The 12304-nt window shown below is 53.6% G+C and overlaps 1 protein-coding gene across 1 annotated transcript in view; it reads left to right on the top strand.

Moving 5' to 3' along the window:
• Positions 1-526: 526 nt before the first annotated feature.
• The window catches only part of LOC144675941 (alpha-actinin-2-like), a 35273-nt gene continuing 23495 nt past the window's right edge, over positions 527-12304 (top strand). The window contains exon 1 of the mRNA XM_078536460.1: positions 527-852. Within this exon, the coding sequence (XP_078392586.1) occupies positions 724-852 (129 nt within the window). The 5' untranslated portion in view covers positions 527-723. The remainder of the gene's footprint in view (positions 853-12304) is intronic.

The raw sequence follows: 12304 nt of genomic DNA, 5'->3' as shown, positions 1-12304 counted from the left end.
GGGTGTAGGGGCTGGAGGAGGTTACAGAGATAGGGAGGGTTGTAGGGGCTGGAGGAGTTTACAGAGATAGGGAGGGGGTGTAGGGGCTGGAGGAGGTTACAGGGATAGGGAGGGGGTGTAGCGGCTGGAGGAGGTTACAGGGTTAGGGTTAGGGCGCAGTGGGATTTTAAAGATGGATGAGAAGTTTAATATTGATGTGCACCAGGGGCCAGTGTAACTGAGTGAAATACCCGGGGATGGTGGGTGAACGGGACCTGGTGAGTTTGGACACACCGGCCGCTGCATTAACTCCCCAGGCTTTGTGAAATGGGCAAGGAAGGGGGTCATCAGGAACCTCAGGGGTGTCCCCGAAGACCACCCACACCCTCAAACCCAACTCCAACCTCCAGCCTGAAATGCTGAGCCTCAGTCAAGCCCTCTGCCCTACCTGATTGGTGGACAGGGCGGGTCGCCTGTCCAATTGGAAGGGGGTCCGCCCCCCGGGCTGTTCAATACTTATTTGGGAGTCCCGGTTGCCTGTGGGGGTTTGGAGCAGGGGCTGGTTTGACACAGCAGTTACCGAGGAGCTAAGGTCTGCAGCTGAATCAGAAGCCTCACACTCAGTGCCAGGTGCTGGGGGGGAATCAGGAGAGAGAAAGAGAGAGAGAGAATAGAATCTTTTCTATTAGAGAGAGAAAAAGTAATTCATTGCACTCGAGAAGGAATCAGCAAACAGGGTAAAAAATGACCCAAGTTGAAACCCACATCACATACAACCACACCACGTATGTGGCCGAGCATTACATGGAACAGGAGGACGATTGGGATAGAGATCTACTACTGGACCCAGCCTGGGAAAAGCAGCAGAGGAAAGTAAGTGGGCAAGAATTTTTTAAAAAAATATATATATACACTATTATTTTTGGGCGAGGGGACAAGTCCAAAGTTCTCCCCAAAGGTTACCATTGTCCCAAGAATTCTGCCAAAGCTCCTTTTAAGCTCTTAACAAAAGTTTTTTAAAGTTTCACAGAAGTCCTGGAAAAGTTTTTTAAAGTTTTACAGAAGTTCTGGAAAAGTTTTTTAAAGTTTCACAGAAGTTCTGGAAAAGTTTTTTTAAAGTTTTACAGAAGTTCTGGAAAAGTTTTTTAAAGTTTTACAGAAGTCCTGGAAAAGTTTTTTTAAAGTTTTACAGAAGTTCCTGGAAAAGTTTTTTAAAAGTTTTACAGAAGTCCTGGAAAAGTTTTTTAAAAGTTTTACAGAAGTCCTGGAAAAGTTTTTTAAAAGTTTTACAGAAGTTCCTGGAAAAGTTTTTTTAAAGTTTTACGGAAGTCCCTGGAAAAGTTTTTTTAAAGTTTCACAAAAGTTCCCGGAAAAGTTTTTAAAGTTTCGCCGAAGTTTTTTGGGGAAGTTTTTTTTTGAAAAGTTCCACAGGAGCTCTGGAAGCGTTTAAAGTTGTTTTTGTTTTCTTTCTCCATAGGCAATTTCCCAATCTTGTTATTTTGGCGTTTAAAATCACGGTTTTAACAGCCAAACCTTTTTATGTTCTTGAGCGAAGGAAGCACAGAGAGATTGTCACGGATGATTCATTCCTAGCTGGTTCGAGTTTCGGGATTTTTCAAGGTGATCTTGTTCAGGAGAGACACATCTCAGTTTTACGAGGTGCCCAAAAGTGGCAGGCTGACGTCTTCCATCTGGACTGTGCGGGGAGGTCGGGTATTGGGTTTCTCAGTGCTAATAATTCATCACCTTAAATATCATGGGCTATCTTTAAAGTAAGAATCCTTCAGGACTCGTCCACGTTCTTTCAAGATGTGCAGAGTTTCCCTGCAAGGGGAGAGCGGGGGGGGGGCGGGGGGGGTGGAGAGTGTTGCATCCCTCTGTCAGCCTAGACAATTGCCCTGTCCCTGTGCCAGTCTAGACAATTGCCCTGTCCCTATGCCAGCCTAGACAATTGCCCTGTCCCTATGCCAGTCTAGATTAGTGCCCTGTCCCTGTGTTCCAGTCTAGACTAGTGCTCTGTCCCTATGCCAGTCTAGACTAGCATCCTGTCCCTGTTCCAGTCTAGACTAGTGCTGTATCCCTGTGCCAATCTAGACTAGCGCTGTGTCCCTGTGCCAGTCTAGACTAGCGCTGTGTCCCTGTGCCAGTCTAGACTAGCACTGTGTCCCTGTGCCAGTCTAGACTAGCATCCTGTTCCAGTCTAGACTAGTGCCCTGTCCCAGTCTAGACTAGCACTGTGTCCCTGTGCCAGTCTAGACTAGCACCCTGTCCCTGTGCCAGTCTAGACTAGCGCCCTGTCCCTGTGCCAGTCTAGACTAGCGCCCTGTCCCTGTGCCAGTCTAGACTAGCGTCCTGTCCCTGTGCCAGTCTAGACTAGCACCCTGTCCCTGTGCCAGTCTAGACTAGCGCCCTGTCCCTGTGCCAGTCTAGACTAGCACCCTGTGCCAGTCTAGACTAGTGCCCTGTCCCTGTGCCAGTCTAGACTAGCGCCCTGTCCCTGTTCCAGTCTAGACTAGCGCCCTGTCCCTGTGCCAGTCTAGACTGGCGCCCTGTCCCTGTGCCAGTCTAGACTAGCGCCCTGTCCCTGTGCCAGTCTAGACTAGCGCCCTGTCCCTGTGCCAGTCTAGACCTGTGCCCTGTGCCAGTCTAGACTAGCACCCTGTCCCTGTGCCAGTCTAGACTAGCGCCCTGTCCCTGTGCCAGTCTAGACTAGCACCCTGTCCCTGTGCCAGTCTAGACTAGCGCCCTGTCCCTGTGCCAGTCTAGACTAGTGCCCTGTCCCTGTGCCAGTCTAGACTAGCGCCCTGTCCCTGTGCCAGTCTAGACTGGTGCACGATTGCATTAGGCTGGGGAAGGAGCTGGAGTGTTGGCTGCTTGCTAAGGAATGTCAGGAATGGTGTGTAAACGGAGAGTGGATGATGCTTGGAGACCAGAATAACCACTGCACTGTAACTAATTATAACCTCCCTGGGGTACAGGCAGAGAGGAGACCTCGACCCAGTCTATCGAGAACTAATTGATCCTGAGCAATCTATTTAAACCCGGGTTAAAAAATTCTATTTTTGCAACTTGGCGATGCTTTCGGCTGGTAACCTGGAACTGAACTGTCGCTGCGAATCTCTCTTTGTCGGGATTGCCTTTAACCAGTGCTGGTGGGGCTACCAAGAGCAGGAGGGGCTGCCTCTCCCCTCCCCCACCCCCCACCCCCCCCAACCCGAGGGGCATCTTGATAGAGAAACCAGAACGTGGACGTGGCGTGATCAGCCCGTGTCCCGCCGGTAGAGGGACTTTACCTGCTGCCTACGCTCACACGTGCCTTCCCGGGTGTCCAGAAGGGCAGCCCCCACCTCTTAAAGGGCAGCTCCTGGCTCAGAACTTAAAGGGTCCTCCCCGAGGCACAGTGAGTGCAGTGGCCAACCTGCCGCAGGTTTTGTCAACAACGCCCAGCACTGCGGTCCTCCCGCACATGGCCGGGGGATTAAAATACCCCCCGGGGGTGGGGTAACAGGGATCTTTGGACGGGGACCTGCTGTTGCTCAGTTTCCCCAGTAGTTGCTGGTTTAGACAGGGCAGCGAGCGGAGTTGTCACTGGGCTAAATTTAGCACTATCTTCGGGAACGACTGACCAACAGGGGCAGGTTATACTTTCCCAAATATCCTTTAAGGGAGTGCGATACAGTCCCAGAGGCCGGCTGAGTGGGACTGAGCTCCCACAATAGCTGGGAGCTACAACCCTCGAATGGGGGCTATTATTATTATTTTGCAGCCTTTCACTTCCAAACTCTGGCCATCCCACCCTTGCTTTGGTTCACCAAATCTCGCCTGAGAGTCAATCATTTCAGGGAGATGAGGGTCGAAAATGAGGCTGTTTTTTTTTGATAATAATGACTTGCATTTATTTCGAAAGCATCTGCAAGCGAGTTAACACCCTCCTCACCCGAAACACGTCACAGGAGAGCTTTGGGATGGTCAAGTCTGGAGGTAGTGGAGGTGTGGGTGAGAGCTTCAGCAGCTGATGAGCTGAGACGGGGGGGGTGAATCCGGGCAATGTTCCGGGGGTGGAAATGGGCGAATAGGAGGTCGGAATCTCATCCCCCGGGTTCGAATGTGACACTAAGGCTGTGAACAGACTGGTTTAATCTCAGACTGTTCCCGGGGGCGGGGGGAGAGGGATGGAGCCGGTCCCTAGGGAACGGAGATCGGAGCGGGGACTGAAAACAATGGCTTCAGTCTTCCCGATATCGAATCGGAGGAAATTTCTGCCCATCCAGTACTGGATGTCGGATAAGCAGCCGGACAATTCAGAGAGAGCGGAGGAGTGGAGGGAGCTGGTGGTGAGGGACCGCTGGGCGAGGGAGCTGGTGGTGAGGGACCGCTGGGCGAGGGAGCTGGTGGTGAGGGACCGCTGGGCGAGGGCAGTGTACACGCGGTAACTGACTCTGTGCCTCCGGAGGGTGTTGCCGAGGGGCAGTGTGGAGATGAGAGATGGGGTGGGGACTTGGGATTGACCCTTGGGGGGCAGCAGAGGTAACGGTGTGGGAGCAGGGGGCTGGTGACTCTCCGCCCAGGATTCGACCGATGAGAATGGAAGGCGGAAAGAGCAATCCCACCCAGCTGGACCACAGCGGAGGGGCGTTGGAGGAGGATGGTGTGGTCACCCGTGTCAGAGGCTGCGGACAGGGCGAGGCGGATGAGGGGGGGATTGTTTACCCTCCTCACAGCCGCACTTTGTGACTTTGATAAGAGTGGGTTCAGTACTGAGGCTGGGAACGAAGCCGGATTGGAGGGATTCAAACACGGGACCCTGGAAAAGGCGGGAACCAACTTGGGAGGTGACAACACATTAAATGGCTTGGGCGAGGAAAGGCAGGTTGGAGGTGGGACAGGAGTTTGCAGGGGCCGGGGAAGTTACGGGCTGTTGTGTTCTGAGGGATGGGGTGAGGGCAGCAGAGTTAAAGGAGAGATGGACAATACCTGAAGAGAGAGGACGGTGAACAATCTCGGTTAAGCTGGGGCTCAGGAGGGGAGGTCGGCAGTTCTGGGGGAGCAGGGTCAGCAGCACAGGAGCTGCCTCACCTGGTCGAGATGCATTCAGAGAGGAGAGTGAGGGGAGAGAGGAGAGAATCTCAAGAAGCAGGTGAGTTCAGGGCTCAGGGTGGGGGTGGGGGCAGGGACGGTGCGTTAGTGTCTGAGGAGGTTGGCCAGGAAAGCTAGCAGACCCCCCCTGGGTGAGACAGGGCACAGGCAGCTCATCAGGATTGTCACAAAAGAGGCGTGGGCCCCTCGCATTTGTTGCTGGAGGTGAGGGTGGAGGAGGGAGGGGTTTAGAGGAAGAAGCTCGACGTCACTTGCTTGGTACCCCACCCACAAACATTCACTCCGTGCACCAGCGACGCACAGTAACAGCAGCGTGTTTACACCCAATTCACTAAACCACTCGACCGTAACTCTTGGTTGACCGTGTTGGGTAGTTGCTAAACTCACATGGACTGTTTTATCAGCTGATGTATGAAAATGTTCGACAATGTGCTCAATGTCTCTCTCATTGTAAATTACTTCACAATAAATTATGTGAACTAAAAAAAATCTACAAGATGCACTGCAGGAATTCACCGAGGCTCCTTCGACAGCACCTTCCAAACCCAAGACCTCTACCATCTAGAAGGACAAGGGCAGCAGACACATGGGAACACCACCACCTGGAAGTTCCCCTCCAAGCCACTCACCATCCTGACTTGGAAATATATCGGCCGTTCCTTCACTGTCACCGGGTCAAAATCCTGGAACTCCCTCCCTAACAGCACGGTGGATGTACCTACACCACATGGACTGCAGCGGCTCAAGAAGGCAGCTCACCACCACCTTCTCAAGGGGCAACTAGGGATGGGCAATAAACGCTGGGCCCAGCCAGCGACGCCCACATCCCGTGAATGAATTTTAAAACTGATGGTTTGAAGGAGGGGAAATACCCAGAGGATGAGGCTGGAATTAGGAAGGGTTTCAGGGGACTGGACCAGGAGCCAGGGGGGTTTGATGTGGTCCACTCAGGCTTGGCACAGAATAGCTGGACCAGTTATCCAGATAATCACAAGTCTCCGTCCCTTGGAATTCAGGGAGCAGAGATAAGGAGCGAGCTGGGGGAAGGGCCAGGGCAGGAATGGTTTTACTGTGGACTAGGACATCAAAGATGGAGCTGATCATGCGCTGGAGCTGATTGGTCACTGCAGAAATAAGGCGGAAAATTAAAGCACCAATGAGGGATTACTGGCCACACCACGGCCCAGAGCTAGCCCAGGGCTAGGGAGTGTGTAGGTTCGAGCACCACCCCTCAATCTTAACCACCCCCCCTCCATTCCAGACAGCACTCACCATATCAGCACTGAGGGAGCGCCGCACTGTCGGAGGGTCAGTGCTGAGGGAGCGCCGCACTGTCGGAGGGTCAGTGCTGAGGGAGCGCCGCACTGTCGGAGGGTCAGTGCCGAGGCAGCGCCACACTGTCGGAGGGTCAATACTGAGCGAGCGCCGCACTGTCGGAGGGTCAGTGCTGAGGGAGCGCCGCACTGTCGGAGGGTCAGTACTGAGGGAGCACCACACTGTCGGAGGGTCAGTGCTGAGGGAGCGCCGCACTGTCGGAGGGTCAGTGCCGAGGCAGCGCCGCACTGTCGGAGGGTCAGTACTGAGGGAGCACCACACTGTCGGAGGGTCAGTGCTGAGGGAGCGCCGCACTGTCGGAGGGTCAGTGCTGAGGGAGCACCGCACTGTCGGAGGGTCAGTACTGAGGGAGTGCCGCACTGTCGGAGGGTCAGTGCTGAGGGAGCGCCGCACTGTCGGAGGGTCAGTACTGAGGGAGTGCCGCACTGTCGGAGGGTCAGTGCTGGTTGGTACAGCTCTGTCCCTGTATAAAAGTGAGTGGCCTGGCTTGAGTTTTAAGGTTCTCCTCCCTTGGTCTGGACCCCCTTCCCCACCAGAGGAAATAGTTTCTCTATCGACCCTATTGAATCCTTTACTCATCTTAAACCCCTCAATTAGATCCCCCCCTTAACCTACACTCGAGGGAATACAAGCCCAGTCTGTGTGAGCTGCCCTGGTAATTTAACCCTGTTTAGTGGGGAAACAGATTGTGTGGAGGGTAAAAAATTCCACCAGATCCTCCCACAATTCAATTAACCAGAAATGTCAAACTGTACCTTTCAAACACTGCAGAGAAAGATCCCACTGTTTGCAGCTCACTCCGAGCCCCCAGGGACCCCCACCCCCACTCCGAACCCCCAGGGACCCCCACCCCCACTCCGAGCCCCCAGGGACCCCCACCCCCACTCCGAGCCCCCAGGGACCCCCACCCCCACTCCGAGCCCCCAGGGACCCCCACCCCCACTCCGAGCCCCCAGGGACCCCCACTCCCACTCCGAGCCCCCAGGGAGCCCCACCCCCACTCCGAGCCCCCAGGGACCCCACCCTCACTCAGCCCAACAGGGACCCCCACCCCCATTCCGAGCCCCCAGGGAGCCCCACCCCCACTCCGAGCCCCCAGGGACCCCCACCCCCACTCTGAGCCCCCACGGAGCACCACCCCCACTCTGAGCCCCCAGGGACCCCCACCCCCACTCCGAGCCCCCCAGGGACCCCCACCCCCACTCCGAGCCCCCAGGGACCCCCACCCCCACTCCGAGCCCAGCAGTAAATCCCCCACCTCCATTCAGTCTTCTATGTTCAGGAAAGGGTCCACTCTGTTTGACCGGTTGAAGTGGGGAGGGGTTTGGGATAGGAAGCCCTGTGGTGGGCTGAAGTGGGGTGCGGTGGGCAGGGGGCTGAGAGTTTGTGGAGACACTTTAAAAAAATTCTTTCACAGGATGTGGGCGTCGCTGGCTGGGCCCAGCATTTATTACCCATCCCTAATTGCCCTTGAGAAGGTGGTGGCGAGCCGCCTTCTTGAGCCGCTGCAGTCCATGTGGTGTAGGTACACCCACCGTGCTGTTAGGGAGCGAGTTCCAGGATTTTGACCCAGTGACAGTGAAGGAACGGCCGATATATTTCCAAGTCAGAATGGTGAGTGGCTTGGAGGGGAACTTCCAGGTGGTGGTGTTCCCATGTGTCTGCTGCCCTTGTCCTTCTAGATGGTAGCGGTTGTGGGTTTGGAAGGTGCTGTCTAAGGAGCCTTGGTGAGTTGCTGCAGTGCATCTTGTAGATGGTACACACACTGCTGCTACTGTGCGTCGGTGGTGGAGGGAGTGAATGTTTGTGGATGGGGTGCCAATCAAGCGGGGCTGCTTTGTCCTGTACAGTGTCAAGCTTCTTGAGTGAGGGAATTGCACTCATCCAGGCAAGTGGGGAGTATTCCATCACACTCCTGACTTGTGCCTTGTGGATAGTGGACAGGCTTTGGGGAGTCAGGAGGTGAGTTACTCACCGCAGGATTCCCAGCCTCTGACCTGCTCTTGTAGCCACAGTATTTATATGGCTAGTCCAGTTCAGTTTCTGGTCAATGGTAACCCCAGGATGTTGATATTGGGGGATTCAGCGATGTTAATGCCATTGAACGTCAAGGGGTGATGGTTAGATTCTCTCTTGTTGGAGATGGTCATTGCCTGGCACTTGTGTGGCATGAATGTTATTTGCCACTTGTCAGCCCAAGCCTGGATATTGTCCAGGTCTTGCTGCATTTGGACGTGGACTGCTTCAGTATCTGAGGAGCTGTGAATGGTGCTGAACATTGTGCAATCATCAGTGAACATCCCCACTTCTGACCTTATGATGGAAGGAAGGTCATTGATGAAGCAGCTGAAGATGGTTGGGCCGAGGACACTACCCTGAGGAACTCCTGCAGTGATGTCCTGGAGCTGAGATGACTGACCTCCAACAACCACAACCATCTTTGTGCTGGGTATGACTCCAACCAGCAGAGAGTTTTCCCCCTGATTCCCATTGACTCCAGTTTTGCTAGGGCTCCTTGATGCCACACTCAGTCAAATGCTGCCTTGATGTCAAGGGCAGTCACTCTCACCTCACCTCGGGAATTCAGCTCTTTTGTCCATGTTTGAACCAAGGCTGTAATGAGGTCAGGAGCTGAGTGGCCCTGGCAGAACCCAAACCAGTGTTGTAACTGTACTGGAACAGCTTGGCTAGGGGTGCGGCAAGTTCTGGAGCGCAAGTCTTCAATACTATTGCCAGAATATTGTCAGGGCCCAGAGCCTTTGCAGTATCCAGTGTCTTCAGCCGTTTCTTGATATCATGTGGAGTGAATCGAATTGGCTGAAGACTGGCATCGGTGATGCTGGGGACCTCTGGAGGAGGCCGAGATGGATCATCCACTCAGCATTTCTGGCTGAAGATTGTCCTAAATGCTTCAGCCTTATCTTTTGCACTGATGTGCTGGACTCCCCCATCATTGAGGATGGGGATATTTGTGGAGCCTCCTCCTCCAGTGAGTTGTTTAATTGTCCACCAGCATTCAAACTGGATGTGGCAGGACTGCAGAGATTAAATCTGATCCATTGGTTGTGGGATCGCTTAGCTCTGTCTATCACTTGCTGCTTATGCTGTTTGGCACACAAGTTGTCCTGTGTTATAGCTTCACCAGGTTGACACCTCATTTTTAGGTATGCCTGGTGCTGCTCCTGGTATGCCCTCCTGCACTCTTCATTGAACCAGGGTTGATCCCCTAGCTTGATGGTAATGGTAGAGTGGGGGATATGCTGGGTCATGAGGTTACAGATTGTGTTTGAGTACAATTCTGCTGCTGCTAATGGCCCACAGCACCTTATGGATGCCCAGTCTTGAATTGCTGGATCTGTTCAAAATCTATCCCATTTAGCACAGTGGTAGTGCCACACAACACGATGGAGGGTACCCTCAATGTGAAGACTCCACAACGACTGTGTGGTGGTCACTCCTACCAATACTGTCATGGACTGATGCATCTGTGACAGGTAGGTTGGTGAGGATTAGGTCAAGTATGTTTCTCCCTCTTGTTGGTTCCCTCACCACCTGTCACAGACCCAGTCTAGCAGCTATGTCCTTTAGGACTCGGCCAGCTCTGTCAGTAGTGGTGCTACCGAGCCACTCTTGGTGGTACATTCTGCGCCCTTGCCACCCTCAGTGCTTCCTCCAAGTGGTGTTCAACATGGAGGAACACTGATTCATCAGCTGAGGGAGGGCAGTACGTGGTAATCAGCAGGAGGTTTCCTTGCCCATGTTTGACCTGATGCCATGAGACTTCATGGGGTCCGGAGTCAATGTTGAGGACTCCCAGGGCAACTCCCTCGGGACTGTATACCACTGTGCCACCACCTCTGCTGGGTATGTCCTGCCGGTGGGACAGGGCATACCCAGGGATGGTGATGGTGGTCTCTGGAACATTATCTGTAAGATATGATTCCGTGAGGATGACTATGTCGGGCTGTTGCTTGACTAGCCTGTGAGACAGCTCTCCCAATTCTGGCACTAGCCCCCAGATGTTAGTAAGGGGGAGTTTGCAAGGTGGACAGGGCTGAGTTTGCCGTTGTCGTTTCCGGTGCCTGGGTCGATGCCGGCTGGTCTGCCCGGTTTCATTCCTTATTGACTGGGTTGTAGCGGTTTGATAAAGCCGAGTGTCTCGCTCGGCCATTTCAGAGAGCGTTTAGAGTCAACCACATCGCTGTGGGTCTGGAGTCACGTGTAGGCCAGACTGGGTAAGGATGGCAGATTTCCTCTCCTAAAGGGCATTAGTGAACCAGATGGGTTCCATGGTGGTCATCATCGGACTTTTAATGCCAAGCTTTTATTGATTTCAAATTTCACCGTGTGCTGTGGTGGGAGTTGAACTCTGGTCCTCAGACCATTACCCTGGGTCTCTGCTTCACTTGTCCAGTGACAATACCACGACCTCCCATGGACTATAGCTCACCACCACCTTCTCAAGGGCAATTAGGGATGGGCAATAAATGCTGGCCTGGCCAGCGAAGCCCACATCCCCGTGAGTGAATCTGAAACCAACTGAAAGACAACGGGATTGTGATTCTTATCGGGATCGTGGTCTTTATCGGGATCATGGTCTTTATCGGGATCGTGGTCCTTATTGGGATCGTGATTCTTATCGGGATCGTGATCTTTATCGGGATTGTGATCTTTATCGGGATTGTGATCTTTATCGGGATCGGGATCTTTATCGGGATCGTGATCCTTATCGGGATTGTGATCTTTATCGGGATCGTGATCCTTATCGGGATTGTGATCTTTATCGGGATCGTGATCCTTATCGGGATTGTGATCTTTATTGGGATCGTGATTCTTATCGGGATTGTGATCTTTATCGGGATCGTGATCCTTATCGGGATCGTGATCCTTATCGGGATTGTGATCTTTATCGGGATCGTGATCCTTATCGGGATTGTGATCTTTATTGGGATCGTGATTCTTATCGGGATTGTGATCTTTATCGGGATCGTGATCCTTATCGGGATCGTGATCCTTATCGGGATTGTGATCTTTATCGGGATCGTGGTCCTTATCGGGATCGGGATCGTGGTCCTTATCGGGATCGGGATCCTTATTGGGATCGGGATCTTTATCGGGACCGTGGTCCTTATTGGGATTGTGATCCTTATCGGGATTCAGAAGTTAAAGTTTTTCCCATAGGAAGGACCCACTTTGAGACGGTTTCGAGGGCCCCCATCTCTGTTTGTCCAGGTGGCCCCCCCCACTCCCATCCTGCGTTTCAAGGCACCCCCTCTCTGGGCATTGAGGACCCCACCCTGCCCCCACCCCCCCGGCCCCCTTCCCCCCACCCATCTCTCTGGGTGTCAAGTACCCCCCTCCCCCTCTCTGGGTGTCAGGTTCCCCCACCCCCACTGGGTGTCGAGTTACCCCCCCAAATCCCTGTCTGGGTTTTGAGGTCCCTCCTTGCCCCTCTATCTCTCTCTCTGGGTTTTGAGGTCCCCCCTTGCCCCTCTATCTCTCTCTCTGGGTTTCGAGGTCCCCCCTTGCCCCTCTATCTCTCTCTCTGGGTTTTGAGGTCCCCCCTTGCCCCTCTATCTCTCTCTCTGGGTTTCGAGGTCCCCCCTTGCCCCTCTATCTCAATCTCTGGGTTTCAAGGTCCCTCCTTGCCCCTCTATCTCTCTCCCTGGGTTTTGAGGTCCCCCATTGCCCCTCTATCTCAATGTCTGGGTTTCGAGGTCCCCCATTGCCCCTCTATCTCTCTCTCTCTGGGTTTCGAGGTCCCCCATTGCCCTTCTATCTCAATCTCTGGGTTTCGAGGTCCCCCATTGCCCCTCCATCTCAATCTCTGGGTTTCAAGGTCCCCCATTGCCTCTATCTCAATCTCTGGGTTTCGAAGTCCCCCATTGCCTCT

The sequence above is a fragment of the Cetorhinus maximus genome, unplaced genomic scaffold, assembly GCF_964194155.1.
Source record: "Cetorhinus maximus unplaced genomic scaffold, sCetMax3.hap1.1 HAP1_SCAFFOLD_1233, whole genome shotgun sequence".
Lineage (NCBI taxonomy): Eukaryota > Metazoa > Chordata > Chondrichthyes > Lamniformes > Cetorhinidae > Cetorhinus > Cetorhinus maximus.
Note: the sequence above shows the minus strand (reverse complement) of the source record. Positions and strands in the feature narration are given on the sequence as shown.